Here is a 20,000-nt window from a genome sequence, read left to right on the forward strand (position 1 = left end):
CAAAAAAATTTAATTGTCTATGCAAGATCAATATAAAAGTCTGAGTTCAACTAAAAAATTAATATTAATGCCTCCATCAATTATAATAAGCCTGTGTAACTGACACAACAAAATTCCATCAGTTAAGTTGATACTCATATTACTTTATCCTCTTGGATACATCCTAAACTAATGGTGTTCCTGCATCGATTTTATGTCGCTGTCTGCCAGAAATGATTGGGTAAAAGAGCAATTTATAACTACAGGGATTCGTAATAATCAAAAGCCTACTTAATGAGCTATATGGGGTCTCAAAGAGTTCTATAAGGATAATGTACAGTAGATTCAGCGAGCTACAAGGGATAACTGAGAGGGTTAAAAGGAGCCATCAATGTAAAGAAGAGAATATTAAGGAAATGTTGCTGCTTACCACAAGGACACCGTGGACTATGCCTGAGGATGGGGTTGACTGCCCTTGGCTTCAGCTCACAATTACACTTGGAGAATGTAACACATAATACAACTACCCTTAAGGAACAACAGTAGGCTGCACTGCCAGTATTGCATAAAATATGTGGGAATTCCAAAATTAAATGACCAGGGGTATTAAGTAACAACTCAGGATATTAATCACTGATATACAACAGACTCACTGGACTCTCCATTACTCAGGTCTTGGCTGGAGTTGGGGGAGTCTCTGATAGGGAGGAAGTTGCTAGAAACAATTAAGCTTTTCTGCCTAATAGGAAATGTTTTTCTGAGATACTGATCCTTTTGGTATCTATTGTGCAGAATAAGTTATAGTGGCTAAATGTGATCTCTATCAACAACTCAATTAATTACTAAGGCATCAAGAAAAAGGCATCTATCCCAGAAGATCCAGCAAAGAGGAGCTTATTGAATATCTGCCGGGAAGGACTAGAGCACTGGCAACAATTTCGAAATAATAATGACATCTTATACACTCTCCTACACGATCTACAAAAATCACAGAATACAAATCCATCAGTTTCCAGATGGATTAGAAACCAAATGAAAGTGAAACATGATGAAAGATGGGAAAAGCTTACATGAAAGGATGGATCCCCATCCAGAAAAGAGAAAGAACAATTGGGAGAATTTCTGAATGTCAGAGATTGTGAAGAAGTAAATGTATTAGAGAGTGAGACTGTGTGGGTATAATGAAAAGAGGATACCAAAAACTGATCATAACTTGGTGATCAGTGAAATCTGAGGTGAGCAGAAGAAATGATATGTGTTGAGGTTAATAAACTTCATTCTGGAAGAACAAGAAGGAATAATGTTGATGTTGATGGCAATGTATACTCTGGAGGAGCAGGGAGTACTCACAGAGGAACAAAGACACAGGTGAAACAAAAGAACTAAGAAACATCAATGAAAGATAGGGCAGTTATTGAGTGAAAGATAGATTTTAAAAGATGATGGAAATAACATGTAGAGGAGAGAAGAATACAGTCATGATAGAGGATAGAAAAGACATCAAATCATACCCTGACAGAGGGCAGAAAAGAATTCAAATTCAAAAGAAGAGTAAGTATGGGCTTATGAATATAGGCAAGAAGACAAGGATGACATAGAAACCATCGAGAATGACCACCAACCAGAAGAAGGGGGAAGACAGATAAAGATCCAAAAGGCTGCATAAATGATGATTTCTGTTTAAATGAACGAACCTGTACATACAAACAAGGACTATGATATAATGACAATATGGCATGGAGTTTGAGCTGCCAGCAAACACAGAAGACAACAGATTCCAGAGATAAAGAAAACAGAAAAATATTTCTAATGTCGACTGTTAAAATAATGTCTGAAGTCCCCCGTCAATCCCATTTGTGCATACAGAGGAAAAAAAAATGTTTACCTACAAAAAAGTAAGTAATTTTCATGTAGAAAATATTGTTCACATTAAGTAAAAAGGTACTTAATCAAAAAGAAAGTAAAAAAAAAAAAATTGGCTTCAAAAAAATCTCTCCACAAATTTTCCATAGGTAATAACATATCATAAGGAAGATTGTGTGTGTGTGTGTGTGTGTGTGTGTGTGTGTGTGTGTGTGTGTGTGTGTGTGTGTGTGTGTGTGTGTGTGTGTGTGTGTGTGTGTGTGTGTGTGTGTGTGTGTGTGTGTGTGTGTGTGTGTGTGTGTTTGTGTGTGTGTGTGTGTGTTTATGTATGTGTGTGTGTGTTTATGTATGTGTGTGTGTGTTTATGTATGTGTGTGTGTGTGTTTATGTATGTGTGTGTGTGTTTATGTATGTGTGTGTGTGTTTATGTATGTGTGTGTGTGTTTATGTATGTGTGTGTGTTTATGTATGTGTGTGTGTTTATGTATGCATGTGTGTGTTTATGTGTATGTGTATTTATGTGTATATGTGTTTTTGTGTGTGTTTATGTGTGTGAGTTTGTGTGTGTGTGTGTGTGTGAGTTTGTGTGTGTGTGAGTTTATGTGTATGTGTGTGAGTTTAAGTGGGTGTGGGTGAGTTTGTGGTCATGTGTGTATGTGTACGTGTATGTGTGCATATGCATGTGTGTGCACGCAATGGAAACAGCCCACATATACAACCTAATTGGACACCATAGATATGTAATAAAAACCTGTACATATTGTTAACAATATTTCACTAATATTATCTAACTTTATCTATAACATGTAATCATCTTATTCAGATTATTCTATCTGCCTCATCTGACAATCGAACTAAAATCTACTTATCTCTTACAGAGCTCATTTCTGGCATTTGTTTGAGAGCCAATTAGCACCTCCCTTCAGCTACAGGAAATATATTTGCATTTAATCCTCTGTAGGAATACCTATGATTTCTACAGAGGGGGATTTTGAGTATAGGAAGCTCCTGGTGTGTGAGAGACATATGCTGTCTTAAATATCTGCACAATTGACATGGACTAAGTCCTTTCTTTCTTCTTTTTTTATTACATTTTATAATTCCTCTCTTGAATAAAAAGGTGTCTCTTTTTCAAGGGGATAAGGGGCTAATAAACTACTTATACAGCAAGTCATTTGTGTTTTACTAACATAAAAATAATATCAACAGTAATAATTTCCTGCTGTGACAGCAGGAAGGGTTTAACTCCTACTAGTGCATTAGCTTTAAAAGACACTTAAGGAACTCTCTAAAGTTTTGGTCTGAAATTTAGATCCGCAACATGTAAAGGAGTTTAAGTGTTCTTTGTGGGATCAAATACTAAGCAACGCTAGGAAGACAGAGAGAGAGAGAAACGTATCCTCTTGTCTAGATACACTTAAAAGCTTTTGAGGAGCAAAGAAGGCAGGGTGGAGGAAGGCCCGAGGCGTTGTACTGCCTTGTAAGAAAATTCACAAGGAATGAGACTCGATAGGCTTGTCTATGGATGAGGATGAGGACAAAAGTGGTGCACCAAGAGAGAGAGACAGATAGAGAGGCTACGGTGAATGCTACAGAAAGTGAACCATGATTTCAACTAGCAGGATTGCAGAGGAGAGAGCCTAGTCTATCTAACTGAGACAGTGGAGGCCATGATGGAGAAATGTTGTGGCTACTACAGAGCCAGTGCTGATAAAACGGAAGATAGAAAAGTGAGCGGTGTTGAGACGATTGCAGTAAAGGGTGAGATGAGAGAAAAGAGAAGAATAAGATAAGAAAAAGGAAAAAAAGATGGAGAGACAGATGAAGGCTGCGAAGAATTTCAAAGATGCTGGATAAATGGACGGATAATAATACACCAAAGCGAAATATCCACAGCAAAATCTGACTCCTAAGAGGCTGCTAACATGTAGATATTGCTGCCATCTAAAGCTGGGATCAGAAGAGGGCATGAGAACAGTCAGAACTACAACTACACTCTATTCTGACACAGGGTAAGAGTGAAGGACTGGAGGAGGAGCAAGAAGGAAAACAAGGTAAGGGATTGAAAAGGGGTCATAAGGGCATAAGACTCAAGATACTGGGCATGGGCATGGGCCAGTGAAGCAGTGTCTCTCAGGGAATGTGTATTCCTCATAGGGAAACGCATCACGCACATACACAGAGCACGATTCAAGCGAACCCACACAAAGCTGGTTAATGAGGTTCTCCGACAAGATCTCAGCCAGGGAGAAAGGGGTTGGGGGATGGGACAGAGGATCACACTGGCCTAAGTCATAAGATCTATGAAACACACTGAGATTCCGAGTCACACAACACTGACTACAGAGAAAAAAAATGCTAAATGGTGGACAAAAAAAAAGAGAAAACAGAGAAAAAAAGAAAAAGAAGGGGGACATTTAAGTAACACAAACATATGAAGAGACTTTTTTTGTCTTCTACAAGTCTGGCTAGAGGAAAGACACCTTAGGGACAAAAACATTTAAGAAGTCAAGCATTTTATATCAAATATATATATATTATAAAACCACACCAATTACCAAGTAAAAAATATATTAGGGCAATGAACTGCCAGGAAATTTCGCTTCTCTGTCAAGTGTGATGCCAACGAGCACATTACAAGAGCATTAAAGTTAAAAAAGGAAGAAAAAAATATTGTGTCAGTAATCATATTCATAAAGATAACACTGTTAATAATAATAATAATAACAATATTAATCAAAAGATAATAATAATAATGATAATGATAATGATAATAATAACAATAATAAATATCAATGCCAATAGCAACAGTAGAGAGAATAATAATATCGAAGATTGTAGTAGTAATGAAAATAATAATGATAATAGTAATATAGTAGTAATAAAAAATAATAGTAATAGTAATGATAATGGTAACAACAATAACAACAATAATAATAACAGCAACAACAATAACAATGCCAACAATAACAATATTAACAATAATAATATTTTGGAAAAAAACAATAACAATAATAATAATGAAAATAAAAATAATAGTAATAGCTAACAAGAACAATAATAATAGTAATGATAATAATTATTATAATAGTAATACTAATAATAACAACAATAATAACAACAACAATAATAATAATAATAATAATAATAATAACTATAACAATAGCTATAATAATTATCTTAATAAATAATAGTAATGATAATGATAATAATAATAACAGTAATAATAATAATAATAATAATAATAATAATAATAATAATAATAATAATAATAATAATAATAATAATAAATAATAATAATAATATAACAATAACAATAATAATAATAATAATAGTCAAACAACATAATAACCATCATATAAAATCTTAAACAGATTAAAGAGTTCAATTGGAGAAAAATAATAACAATAAAAAAAAAAAAAAAAAATACATGTTTGTTTCTCTCCAGAATAAAGACTTCTACAATGTTACCAAAAGAAAAAGATATATATAATCATTGGAATTTTAGTGGCAGTTTTAAGTGTGGTAAAGACAAAAGAGAATTGGCCAAAAATGTATTTTTGAGAAAGGCTACCATTTCATTAGAAGCGAATAAGTTATTTGCCACACCAAATGCAAGGGGTTGGATGTGTCTGATATTCAAATCTCATTCTTTATTTTTAGTTCAATACGGTGTTGCCCTAATCTTGGACTGTGTGTGTAAACGAGGGAATCGAAGACTTGTTAACTTGGGGTAATCGGTAGAAAAAGGGTTACCTACATTTCTTAAGTATCCAAGAATGTGAAAGGTAAACAGAAAGAGGATTATGATTAAAAATAATGACAATTAAAATGGGAACAGAAATTGGTACACCCATACGTGCAAAAAGCTGACATCTATAAGTCAACTTCACACACTTAAAAAATGATTCAGTATCACTACTTGCCAAAAAATATAAATCAGTAAATGAAAAATCAAACAGTAGAATAAATCATCAAAAAGTGAGAGAGAAGAAAATAACCACTAATCCTTAAACAGAAACCTTCTAGGTAAAAGCACTATGAAAAAATCAAGAGAGATTGAAGCACTTCCAAATCTGCACTAATGAATAACTTACAGATCTGTGTAGCACATGGGCCAAGGGGTTAACTTCCCTCTCTCAATAGTCTGTCGAAAAACATTAAATTGTGTGATTTGGGTCAACTCATTTGTTAAAATGCAAAAGAGGAGACAGCACAGTGCTACTTTCACACTTGAATACTGTGCAGAAGACAAGTATATACCTACAAGAGAGGAACCTGATGTATCCTGTGATGTGGGGCTCACTGGTGATATTTAAATAAATGGAAAGAGAGAGAGAGAGAGAGAAAGAGAGAGAGAAAAAAACATACACAAGGTAGGAAATCAGTATCATGTTAATGTGGTCTGACTGTAGCTAAAAGCTGTTTTATTGGCACAAATGACAAATATGAACGCAAAATTCTAAGTCAGACAAATGGCTGAATGTGTCTATGAAGATTTACTTCCACTTCCACCAATGGTATGCAATATGAGATGACATACTACAGGGAAGAAAACCAAGGAAGAACTAATTCCAAATTTCAAATCAAGAAAGGTTGAATAAGTTATATTTACATCAGGAAATGTCCCCTTGTGTCTTGACAGGTATCAGTCTCTTCTACGTTGAAGCATGAATTGTGTAGAATGTTATTTCCCCGATAACAAATCTTAGTAAATACTTATCAAAACCAGAAAGATAAGGGTAATGTTAATGGCTTGGGCTCAACATGGTGTTTGTTGTCGTGCTTCAAATTCTGTTTCCTTGCAGGCACAAAAACAAACATCATGGTGCACCAAAATATGTAAAGAAATTTTTAAAATATCTGTTCCAATCTATGATAGTGATGAAGATGAAAGGGATGCGAGCTGATGAAGAAAACCACAAAACTAAAGAGAAGTTGAGAAGCCAAAGAACCAGGTGTATGTAGGAGGTTATACCTTTTCCCTCTAGCCTGTGTGTGACAAATGAATGTTCTCAGTAAACGTTGGAGAGTTGTTGAAAAATGGAAGAGATTCTATGATGAAGCCCGGAAGAGATCTGTTCATGAATGGGGTATGACTTTGTTCTACATACTGGCAGAAAAAAAGGGAATTTGCATCGAGTGTACAATAGGCCCACAGTAATGATAGAAAATAAATCTGAGAGAGAATCAGATATTTGACATAATATGATTTGGCATCAATTTGATTGAGTTAACAGATGACAAGGAGAGGGTACAGAAGGTATAGAAGCAGGTGTTAATAATCAATGATATACAGAAGATCTAGAAGTATAGGTGTTAATAATCAGTGATAAACAGTCACGGATAGAAAAGAAAAATGAAAAGAAAGATACATGAAATATATATCTGAATACTGAAATACTGAAGCAGAAACAAGTGTTACTGTGTCTTATGGTAATAAAAGAACAGGGTTAGAAAATTATAAGAATGTACGAAAAAATTGTAAATGAAGTATGTGTTCAACTAAAGCACTCATTGAGGAAGTACAGATGACTGGAAAATTGGGATTTCCCTTGTATCTCATGTCTGTATTTAATCTCTGGAGTTGAAAAAAGAGGTTTGAATAGATATGTAATCTTTGGTCTTGAGATAGAATTGGAAGGCAAGAGGATTAGGGTTAGCAAACAGCAGGAAAAAGAGAAAGAGAGAGAGAGAGAGAGAGAAAAAAAAAAAAGTGGTGAAGGAGAAGAAGGAACTGCGGTCAGAACTGACACATGATTGACGTACATCGAGAAAAATGAAAACACCAAAGGAACACTCAAAAGGCCCTTGAAAGTAAAGCTCACGCCGCCCTCTTGCAAAAAAGAAAAAAACATCATTTATTAAAGAGTTCATAGTCTGAGGGAAATTAATTATACATCGTACAACACTCATTATCCGAAACAATCATAGATGTAAAAAATATCTGGAAACAGTAAATATAAAACAGCAAAAAGTCTTAAACTTATGTGTGAAAAAAAGAAAAATAATCTAGGCAGACACATTCCATAATTTTCAATTTGCACTGTGCGACTGCAGAACTGTAGCCTTTGTTTTTTTGTTTATTTATAATTGGGATTACGGAAAAAAAATTATATATATATTCTAATATACTGGGCAGACATCATAATGATACCTGTACTTGAATACACATAGAGATATAGTGAGAATAGGGGTAAAAATATATACTATATATATAAAAACTTTTCAGAATCCAATATGGATATAATACAGGCAGCTCCCTTGAGCAGCTGTTTGATCCATACATACATAATAATCCAAGTAAAGTGTTTTTCAAGTGATAGAAATAAAAGGAGTCTACAAGAAGCACCAACTAGTACCAGCTAATTAAGGAACAGTCAAAGTTTCTGCATCTGGTTCATATCTTCATTACAATGGGATTTTTCTAACAAGCCGTCACCCTGCTTTTAGGGGTGGGGTGTGGGGTTGGAGGGTAGGGCAGTGGAGGACTTTAAAGTATAGGTAGGAAAGGGTGGACAGACTGGGGAGGGTAATGGGCGGGTGGGGCTAGGTTTATCTGTGCGAATACCTGGACTGTCCTCTGAGGTGGTCTAGATATCTTTCTTTTCATCTTTTTTTCTTTCTTTTTTTTTAAGGAAGAGTGTAAATCAACAAAGTGCCTGCTTCTTTCTGGTAGAAACTGGAGTTTAGTCTCTTACCATGTTTGTGAAAAACATACATGGTTTTATTATAATTACCTGAAAGAGTATGTAGGCAACACGGGACATTAATAAGGTAATACCCTAACGTGTAAGGATACACCAAAACAATCCCAAACCAAGGAAGACAATACAAATCTTCCAATGACAAAGCAATAATTCAAGTGTACTGGCTTACATTTACTTCATGTGCTCAGTACAAATGAAAATCAAGTACCATATGATGTTATAAGATGTATATATATAGTTCATCTGCTCCAAAGTGAGTAGGATATAAAATTAAGTAGCTACTGAGTGTAAATATTTGGTGTATCAAAAACAAGAAACAAATAACGCAGTTAAACATACGACCCAAAGCACCATACCTAGTCGTCTGTGCAATAACAAACATCTAACCTGGCTACCTGTTTGCTTTCGATGGCTGACTCCAAGACACATTTAATCCATGAGGCACGATTGATTATAGCAATTTTTATCATGCATTCTAAAGAAAACAGAATCAATACTGACTTATTATTGTGAAGATTAAAAGTGTCTCAGATACAGATAGTATTACAAAGAGGGATGATGATTACAAACCTTACTGTGTATACTACAAATACCCTATCCTACACATCAGAGCACAAAATTTGAGATTCATTAGTATTGCTGACTAGCTCATCTGGACTACAGTGATGCTGCTCTACCTTCCTATGACTAGTCTTAATTGGAGGGTGTGCCAAAAAGGCTTAGTACTCACATTACCTAACATCAAAAATTGTGAATTTTTTTATATGGGAAAAGGAGGAGGAATAAAAAAAAAAAATAAAAAAAAAAAGACGTGTTTAAGGCTGCTGCTTTCATTACAACATAGTGTAATGTGTAAGGCTGAGTGTCCTTAAAGCACTGGTTAATACTATGTGATCATAATCCTAGTAGCACTGCTGTGCTGATGGACTGGCGTGGTGTACTTGCGACTGATATTGTGGTTACCTGCATGTCAATCCCAGAGACTGACAATATTAAGGTTGTTTGACCATCCACAAGCCATTACTAGTGAGTGGTCTAACAAGACCTCAGAGGTCTGTCAACAATCTCTTGGTTCAACAGTTAAAAGAGTGTTCGTGATTTCTGGCATGTGAGTGAGTGTGAGTGTATGTGTGAGAGCAAAGGAGAGTGTGAGTGTGTGTGAAGCAGTCTGGTGCGGCATGTGGGCTGCTTGCACTTACTGGCAGGACCTGACAAGTTTCTCATCAGGAACACAGTAAGTCATGCCTTCAGCTCCCCTTGTCTTCGAGGTCTCCTTCTGGCCGCCCAGAGGAACCCTTACTTTTTGCCACTGCTGAAGTAAGAGCTGTGTCTTTGTGAATGGCCCACTTTTCATCTATTTAAATGTTACTAGGAGGAAAGAAGGAAAAGTGAGAAAAGCATAATCAAAAGACTCAGAAAAAAATGAGATGGAGACAAAGCATAGAGGGGAAAAGAAAAAATGGGAAGGAAAAGACAGAGAAGAGACTAAACTTGAGAAGTGGGATAAAAAAAGAAGTACTAGAGCACAAGAGAGAAAGAAACATAAAATCTGATCATGTACATGAAAGAATGCATTTATTACTCTGTGAATGTGTCTCTGTGTTGGCACTCATGTTAATGTAAGTACAGTTATGATAGATCTGTGCCTGAATGAAGACATTACATTACTGAATGCCTTCAGACCAAATCCAAAGAGACTGGACAACATGACTAATTAGCACCAGTCATCTATATTGCAAATATAAGAGTCACTTGGTTCACACCTGAGAGAGATTTGTAACACTAACATATTTGCAGTTGACTACCAAGGATACCTATGCCAGCTACTCTATTCTACATCTATTTCTATATTCATTCTGACAGTCAGATCCATGTCAAACCATGGACAGACATTTGCCTGTTTGTTTTCTAGCATTTCCTATTACTCAACTACGCTACTTGAGAAACACTGAGTCGTCACTGGTAAATCCCTGAGCAATATGAAAGGCTATTATAGCTGGGTATTGTAGACAAATCCAAGAAACCTAAGAATGCAAATAAAAAAGCTATTCTTCTAAAAGGAAATGAAGAATAAGTCTAGCCTATTGCTAAATTATTATCATTATTATTGGTTTTAAAATTCTGAGATGAGATTAGATCAGCCATGTATTCTACAAGCAGGGTGTTAAAAGAGAACCCTCTCTAACTGCATACAGGCACATAATACAGAAACTTTCCTAATCAGCAATATTTAGCTCTAATTTGCTGTTGTTTCTTTCTGAAGAGATTGATAAAATATGTATGTACAAAATATGATAAAGATGGAAAAAATAATCATATATACATATTTCTATACATGACATGTAAGTATAAGCCATATGCCAGAGGGAGCACGATAAATCTCTAGTTCACAGCATCTCATATGCTATAATAAATCATGAGCTTTACGAGGTGGAGAGAGAGAACTCTACTAAACTAGCATAATAAGGAATCATATCCAGTTAAAAGACTCCACCTCCTTGTTGCCCTCTTCCTTGGCCACGTCCCCTTCAGGAGCTGGGTCAGTGGTTGTCTTGGCTGACCCCTCCTTCACTACAGTGGCAGCCCTAGTCAAAGAGGCTTTTGTGGCACTCATGATATTGCTAAAAAACCCTCTTCGTGGTTGCTCTGAAATGGAGAGTTTATCCTGTGACTCTGAAAATAGCACTGGAACTGAAAAGGATATCCAGTTTGTACATCAATGGAGCACAATTATGAGGGACAAGGAGATTTCACTGAACTAGTAAGAGAAACTCTTAAAAATCTGCTCGAAGGATTTGACTGGCTTTGGCAATTCAAAAGTGCAAATATCTTGTGACAGTTGCAAATAGGTTAACAAGAAATAAAAATCAATTAACAGTAATAAGGCCATAGAAGGGATAAAGCCAGAGAGCTAACCTTTCTCTGGTTCGCTTTCATTTTTCAACTCTGCTTCTGCCTTTTCCACTTGAGATGATGGAGTGCCCTTGGGCTCACTCACATCGTCCTTTTCGGAAAGTGTCACCGTACCAACCGCCTCTTTGGTCTCGGGGCAGCCCTGACCAGACTTCTGCTCTGCGTGGGAAGCAAGCGCATCATGCTTAGCGACCTTTTCATCACCAACACTCTCCTCCATGACGTTTTTTTCTTTTACGCTATCAGCCTCTGTGCTTAAGGTCTTATCTGTGGCTTCTGTGACTTTGTCTGTGATTCCTGCAGCCTGTGCAGCCTGCTTTGTCACATCTGTGGCTTGTGCCACTTTGCTTGAAATGAAACTCCCAAAAAATCCCATTACCGATTCTGGAAACAGGAGAAGCTACAATGATACTAAATGAAACTAATGATACTAAGTATGATGAAAGAAAATAAAAAAACAAAAAATAAAATATGACAGTACATAACAAACATATTCCCATCTAAAAAGACAACAAATGCACTATTCAAACTAGTGAAATATTAGAAAACAAACAACAGCAGAAAATAACCATGAGAAAATTAATAAAAAAAGATCCAACACAAATAAAAACTATAAAAGCTGAAACCAAACTCCAAAAGCAACAACAGCTAACCTTTCTTCTCACTCTTATCTTGAACAGACGGTTTAGATGATTCTAAAGGAGGAGGTGCAGGAGAGACCTTACTAGAAGAAAGTGGCGGAACTTTACTATTAGTTGTAGTTGTGGAAGTAGAAGGAGGAGCAGAAGAAGTAGAAGTAGATGAAGCAGTGATGTTTGACATTGTAGTCGTTGTAGTAGTGGTAGTAATAGTAGAAGTTGTAGTAGAAGCAGCAGCAGCTGAGGTTGTTTCAGACGAACCACTAAAAAGACTGCTAAAAAATTCCATCACAGTATCTGAAAGTTTGTTCAGATGCATGACTTTTTAAAAAAGATATGACAAAAAACAAAACTCTATTAAACAAACAAAGAAAAGAAAATACAAATATTTCCAAATACAAAAAAAAAACACATAAGTCAAAATGGCCCCCCAAATATTAAAAAACATAATAATAAAAAAAAGTAGAAAAATTAACAAATAAAAATACTGTGATAAAAATACATATTCAAAACTGAAAAGTGACAATATGCAAACTAACTCATGATGATACACTAGACTGCTTCCATTTTCTAGAAACTTCCAATTTCTGCCACAGATGCCACACATTGGGTATAACTTAAGCAAAATGAGTGTGCATTGATTGTGAAGTAATTTTCTTTCTTTTTATGATTTTGCAAAAGGACACCTGAAGCAATAACTTGTACTTAAGACTCAGAAAGTAATAAAACAAAAAATCAATAAATATCACCTCTTTCAGAAATAAAAGATAAAGAAAAGATATCAAGCAATTACGTCACAAAAAAAAGTAAGAAGACAAAAAGAAAAGAAAAGAGAAAAAAAAAGTCACAACCCAGGCTTCCTTTGATTGTAGCCTATGCCCTGACCTTTAATCGGCTTTTTAGTTTTCATTAAAAGGCCACTAGAGTCGAGCTCAGACGAAGAAGAAACATTGTCACACATAGGAGGTGCGGTCACGGTGGCTGTGCAGGTGGTTGCCGAGGTGGTTGCGTTGGTCGGGACCTCGAAAGCTGAAAGTTGAGGTATCACAGTCCTGTCAGCAAAATCACTTCGTATTACAAGAGGACGTCACAGTTTCCCTTGTATGTGGGTTTGTAAACAGTTTCTTTTTTCACAGATGAGGAGAAAAATCTACAGCGCAGCGATAGCATGAGGATGAAGAGGCAGAGGGGCTCTGGCTTGCTGTGGCTTTCTTTCTTTCTTCGCCCTCTTTTCTGTGGCACTACCATAGGCTGGCAGCATTCCTCTTGGGGACGGTTGGGGTGAGAGGAAGGGCTGGAATGCAATTAGCAATACTGGATCTTAGCACTGCCTTTTTTCATGACTTGTTGCAAAAATAACCGTAACAAAAGAGGTGTGCTTGGATTTTGCAACAACACTATGCCATGACCTGTAACACGAGCAATGTTGCTTCACTGACGTGAGCAAGAAAGTGGCTAGCGGCATAGCTCTTACACTGACAGCAGTTTTAATTTAAGGTGTGCAGCTTTGTATCATTACCAAATGCATTCATAATGTGGCAGCAGTTATAACAAGCTATGCTAGTCAAATAATATTGTGCAGTAAATGTTTAAGTAAGACCTTTTTTTTCTTTCTTTCTTTCTTTTGGCAGTTGTCAATAAGTGCACTTCACTTACATGGTAAAATTTTGTATTCACCATTCAACTCCTTTCATTTGTAAAAAAAAATCCACAAAATCATTTGTGTGCTAAAAAAAAATTCAACACAAACAACATACATATCAAGTAAACAAATATACGGTTCATTAAATGAGTGCCTATAGACCCATACTTAAGTACATGACTGATTCATCCATCTCCAGTTAACTTACAATTACAAAGTTACAAGTTCCCTAAAAAATAGCCACATCACATAAAAAATTATTACATAAAAACAAGAAGTAGAAGATAAAAACCCTAATCCATATATTCCTAAATATATCACTCCTCATCAAATCCTTTTCTAACAATACAAACTAAATTAAACTTGTAGTTACCTCTTAAAAGATATTTTTTGTTGAACAATAAATAAAAAAATGTATTCTAACAAAACTTTATAATATTGATGCCTACTCCTAAATTTTGAAATGAAGGATTTATAACATAAAAAAGGCACAAATATGTTTGTTTGAAATTCTAGTTATGAAATCTGTCACACAAAAAGGTATACATCATATATATATATATATATATATATATATATATATATATATATATATATATATATATATATATATATATATATATATATATATATATGTAAAATTACAAACATCTATAATCCATAAGGCATTCTAATCACCTCTTTCCTTCTATGTCCCAAAGCGATATTGAGGTTCCTACAACACACCTACCCATGCACCTATATCTGAGTCTGATCCAACACACATTACCAACAACCATATAATCAAATAACTACCACACTACTTCGCAGCTCTTAAATAATTTCAGAATGACCCACAATTTCAGATAACAGAATGACAAGTCTTATCATCATTATTTACGATTATCATTTCATCTTTAATCACAGTTCTACCACATCGCCACAAAACCTCCCTTAGAGAAGGGGGAGGGGGGTTGTCAGAATCACTTGCAAAACCTAGAATAAGGATTCTAAAAAATCCATACCAATACCATTCCCAGCCTATGAGGGGAAAGAAGGATGCTATGAGGGTGTTCTTCTTCGTTGGTTTTTAAATACCAATAAGGTTCGACAACATTCCCAACAAAGTTGACTACAGTAACTTGGGCATTCCACCTTGAAAGAGGATTTACCGTGTCTGTTCTTTCGGCTCTTCGGGCTTACCTTTAACTGAACTGCAGAAACAGAAATAGAGAATAGAATTTTAGGAGATCCGTCAGTCCTAAGCATCACTCTACCTGTGGTCCTTGACAAAAAAGACTGGCAAGATTGTAACATGAGCGCCTCAAGTCATTTGGGTGTGGAGCAATGTCTCGGATGTAAGGAAGATTCATATATATAAACAAGAAGGAAATATGAAGGACCTTTTATTCTGCTTTTGCTTTGAATATACGTGCCATGAAATGTTGCTGCAGATAATCAGCAGCAACATGGGCTTAATGCAAAGAATATTATTTTTTTGTTGTTGTTCATTTCGAGGCCAATCGGTATCAAAAGTGAAGAACAAGTCTCATAGTCTTCAATCATAAGGAAAAAAAATATAGATATATATATATAAAAACAAGGTAGTCAAAAGAGTTGCTACAAAACTTAGTCATGAGCCAAAAAAACATCTGTTGTATCAGATGAATAATAAAAAAAATATCCTAAAAATAACAACTTTAGTTTCCTATTGATTAAGCTCAATAATGCTTAAGCTTTAACCATGCATAAAAAGGTATTCTTCAGTGGAAGGAAGACATAACATATGAAAGATAAAAATATTTAAAAAAAATTCTTGAAGTGTCTAATTGGAAAAAACCTTTATTATTAGAGAAAACAGTGTTAAAGGTAAGAAGAAAAGGAACCTCTTGAAGACATATCATTTTCAAACATAAAACAACATAAGAGCACAAGATAAATTTCTTTTATATATAACAAACTATAAAATGTAAAATAAAAATTCTTGTGGGATATAAATTTAACAAAGCATGAACAAAAGAGCAAAAGTTGAAAGATTGAAACTTGTTCTTCAGTCCTCCGATCCTAAATATGGAAAGACAGAATATATTCTATCATTATCCACAATTCGCTTTGTCCCACGTTACTCATGAGGGGGTTTACATGTAGAAAGAATATTTGTAAAGTTAATGCCATTGTGCACAAAGACTGAGGTTACAAAATCTTAATTTATCATCAACTATCCTGATGACAAATAATATCAATTCCTTATAGGACTACTAATGTGAACTTTGAGATCACATTATCACTGATAAAAAATACAATTGAAAATAGTATCTGTACTGTGTATGTAACAATGGGAAAAAAAAGTTCCATGTTAACTTGAGAGACAAAAAAAAAGAAAAGAAAAGATGCAATTCTGCTAGAACGAACACTATAACTGCACCGAAATCGTAGACCTTAGACTAGCCCCCCCGTACTTACCTTTCCTGCGGTCTCGCTGATCTGGGCGCGGAGGTGGTGGTGGGCCATGTGCACCCGGGCCGGGACCTCGCCCTGACTGGCCCGGGGGAGGAGCTCGATCACGGGGGTCTAAGGTATCACGGCGCGACCTATGTTGTTGTATATATATCACATGATTTAGTTCAAGTTGGAGCAGAATGGTGTGACGTGTATCTCTCAAGTTAAATTGAAATGGATTGAGCTGAATAATATTAATAATAATAAAAAAAAGATAACTATAAAAAAAAGGATCATCTTACTATGCTACTCAAAGCCATTAAAATGCACTTTACACTGATAAAGAGTTAAAAGCATAGGGGGTTGTGAAGGAATAAGGCCTCGATTGCCGCTCCGAGGAGCTTGTACCCTGATGCTCTACCGAGCCTGACCTGTGATCATCGGCGTAGTCCTGGGGTGCATCCTGCAGGAAGTTAGAAGGCACAAGCCCCCTGTGGCCTCCCAATTCACCCATGTAGAAGCCGTCATCATCCATGTCACCATACACGTAGATGATGTCGCCCGTTTGGAATGATAGCTCCACCTGTTCAGAGGCGAGAAAAAAAGAAAAAACGTAAAACTGTTGGTCAACAGTTCTCTCTCTCTATTTTTATTTTTGCGTTCTGGCGATACAGCCTGTACAGCTTTTGCTCCTAAGACATTCACAAGACTAACTTTTATTTTGGGGGCTCTTCATTCAAAAAAAAAAAATAATAATAAATAAATAAAAATAATGATAAAAATAAAAATAAATAAAAAAATACATATGCATTACTACTGAGCAATTGTTGTAACCAGTTCAACATGTCATCACAAAAATAAAACAAATAATAAAACAAAAAATTCAGGGCATTATGAAACTTTTTTCCTTTTTTTTCTGATCTATATCTAATTTTTTCTCTCTTTCATAATCTACTACTTCAGAGGGGAGGCAGCTCAAAGCTAAAAGAATTCTTCCTGGGGTGACAGCTGGTTGAAGCACAGTGAAGCAAGATTCACAGCATACCACAACTCTACAGCATGATTGATTGCGAGAACTAATACACACGTTCAAGAGGCTAATGAGACACTCCTGAATGGATGGATGAGGACATTGATGGAATGGATTATGTGGATAGATAGATCAGACATTGATGGTTGAGAATGGATGGAGTAAATGAATGGTACTACAGTCAGCTGTATGAAAATCAATCAATTAATCAATCTAGAAAAAAAGAAAGTGTTAAAAAGTTCCACTAGGGGGAAAAAATATAAATGCAACCCATGTTTTCAGGAAAAAACTTTTCTTTGATATCTAATGGGTTTATTTCAAAATAGTATTATATTATATTTTGAAAAAAATTATATTTCATTCTTTGAATTCAGAATTAAAACTTATAATTACAAAAATAAGCTGAAGTGATTCACTACCGAAAAAAGGAAAAGAAACGAAAAAAATACATTACAAACTAAAGTAAATGTCATATACAAGTCAGTAGCATTATAACAGCTTCATATCCTTAGTCTAGACATCAAATATTCATCAGGATGGTAATTTCTCCCTCTTACAGTACTGGACAATGTGGTACCAATAATGCGACATTTGTCTATTTAACAAATTCCCAGAGTACTCAAAGAAATTTTCAATTCACTGATTTCCACCTGATAAAGTTCTGATGAAGAAAAGCTTATCTTCTATCCATGTTTAATATCTATCTATTTACCGACTTGTCTCTGTTTGTGTTTTCTGATGACGTGTAGCCATGTTTCTTAGAGTATTAACATGAATATGGGATAGAAGGAGGGAGAAAGTAAAAGGAAGTATACAGAAGGAGGGAGGGAGGAAGTAGGGGGAAAGAAGGGAGGGAAAGGGAGATACACTTTCATGTCAATCCATACACACACAGACATAAAGTCGCACGTATGTACACCAAACACATCCATATGCAAACATATATGCACATATAAATCCCTATACATACAGATATCACTTCTCAGAAAACCCTTCCTATAAGATCATGGTAGCATGTCTCTGATGTTTGGTGTATTAGCTGTAATGTAACACAAAATGTAATAATGTAACAGATAAAGACTCTTGTAAAGATAGCTAATTTAGCTCTCTCTATGTCCACAAGGGGGATTATCATCATAAAAAAAAGGAAAAACAAATATGAATAAATTCATCAAATCTCTGGTTTTACAAGAACATTCTTACTATCTATACCTTATTCTTTACTTTAATACTGTTTGGCAGATGCCTCTCTACTCTTCAATACAATTATTTAATGGAAAAAAATGCCTTTTAGGGTCAGCTAAAATAGTGCATATTTTCAATATCAGGATCATGGTACCAAACCTCAAATTGGCACTTTTATAATCACACTTTGTTACAGCAATGACATTTGACCCATGTTATCTGATTTATGTGAGAAATTGTGTATGCAAATTACACAGGATCATATAAATGCATCTTAACAAATTTATTACTGTGTAATCATGACTTATACAAATGGCCATTCTGTTAAGTGTTTCCATTAGAAGGAATTACAAAAAAATATCCCATCAAACAATTAGCTATTTTGAAGGATCTACTTACTTATCTTAGCTTTATATCATAAATAATTTTCTTATGATTATTCTTAGATGGACATTGACTATAGTATTTCATATAACTACTAATTCTCTTCTATTTTTTGAAACATTTAAAAATCAATATATCTTCTATCTGACAAATAAAATGCCTAATACTTCATACATCATTATCAAAACATAATTTGGAAATAAGTGAAATTTTCAATTATGTAATTAGTAACTATATAGACAATTTCATATCTTTTTAATTTCTAAAATGCATTTTGAGACATGTATCATAATGCATTATATTCAAGTAAAATGAGGCTACTTTAAATCCTAACGTTAACTATCAACAAGTAATTGTAAGCTTTTTGGTCTATATATTTTCACTAGTCTCTTATGCATTTCTGCCTAACAAAAACATAAATTACATTTAAACACTCATTCAAAACAAAAAGTGCATTCTAACTCACATCACGAGTAAACAATTAAATAATCAGTTGCCAAAAATGCAGTTCTTTTCTTTTGGAGAACTGCCATGCTTTCAGATCTTTCAGTCAATTTCCTAAATAATTTTTTTTCTTATATCTGGAAAGGGTAATAAGGTCATTTCATATAGATTTTGGATTTTTGGAATTTTGTGTCAAAGAGAGAGAATGTGTATGTACGTGTCTGCGTGGATGTGTGTCTGTGTAGATGTGTGTGTAGGTATGAGTATTTGGGGACATGTGTGTTTAAATGACTGTGTGTGTATTTACGTGCATGTTAGTTGGTTTATGTATTACCATCTACATCACACTATCTATTCATCTAAAACGTATGCAAGTCTCAGCAAAGATTACCTCTATCTCTAGTAATCTATCCAACCACATATCTTTGTTCTCACTAACATAACTACCTCTCCATCTCACTACATCAAAAAATGGAATTGCTCACAGCATAAAAATCTGCACATACTCATGTAACGTACGAATGTAGAAAAAAATGAAAACAAAAATCCCATGGATATTAATCAATGATCACAGAGATGCCTGATAACAATGATAACACATGCAAGTGGCAATAAAAGCAAATGTTAAATCTAGGGGGAGACACATTGACCAGAAGCAGCACAGTAGAGAGTTAACATGTGAGCAACGTGACATATATATGTAAAAAAAAAAAAAAAAGTAAATGAATGATAATAAGAGGACACGTAATATTGGGAAAAAAAGAAGAAAAAACACATCCTTAGTGGGACATCAA

The 20,000-nt window shown here is 34.9% G+C and overlaps 1 protein-coding gene across 1 annotated transcript in view; it reads right to left on the bottom strand.

The window, feature by feature from the left end:
* LOC113825080 (uncharacterized) overlaps positions 1 to 20,000 on the bottom strand; it is a 334,395-nt gene that overhangs the window by 31,872 nt on the left and 282,523 nt on the right. Inside the window, exons 35-39 of the mRNA XM_070121130.1 lie at positions 16,595 to 16,746; positions 16,188 to 16,315; positions 12,119 to 12,400; positions 11,469 to 11,849; positions 11,047 to 11,198 (exon numbers count right to left, since the gene is read on the bottom strand). Of these exons, the coding sequence (XP_069977231.1) occupies positions 11,047 to 11,198; positions 11,469 to 11,849; positions 12,119 to 12,400; positions 16,188 to 16,315; positions 16,595 to 16,746 (1,095 nt within the window). The remainder of the gene's footprint in view (positions 1 to 11,046; positions 11,199 to 11,468; positions 11,850 to 12,118; positions 12,401 to 16,187; positions 16,316 to 16,594; positions 16,747 to 20,000) is intronic.

This window comes from Penaeus vannamei, chromosome 4, assembly GCF_042767895.1.
Source record: "Penaeus vannamei isolate JL-2024 chromosome 4, ASM4276789v1, whole genome shotgun sequence".
NCBI classification, from domain to species: Eukaryota; Metazoa; Arthropoda; class Malacostraca; order Decapoda; family Penaeidae; genus Penaeus; species Penaeus vannamei.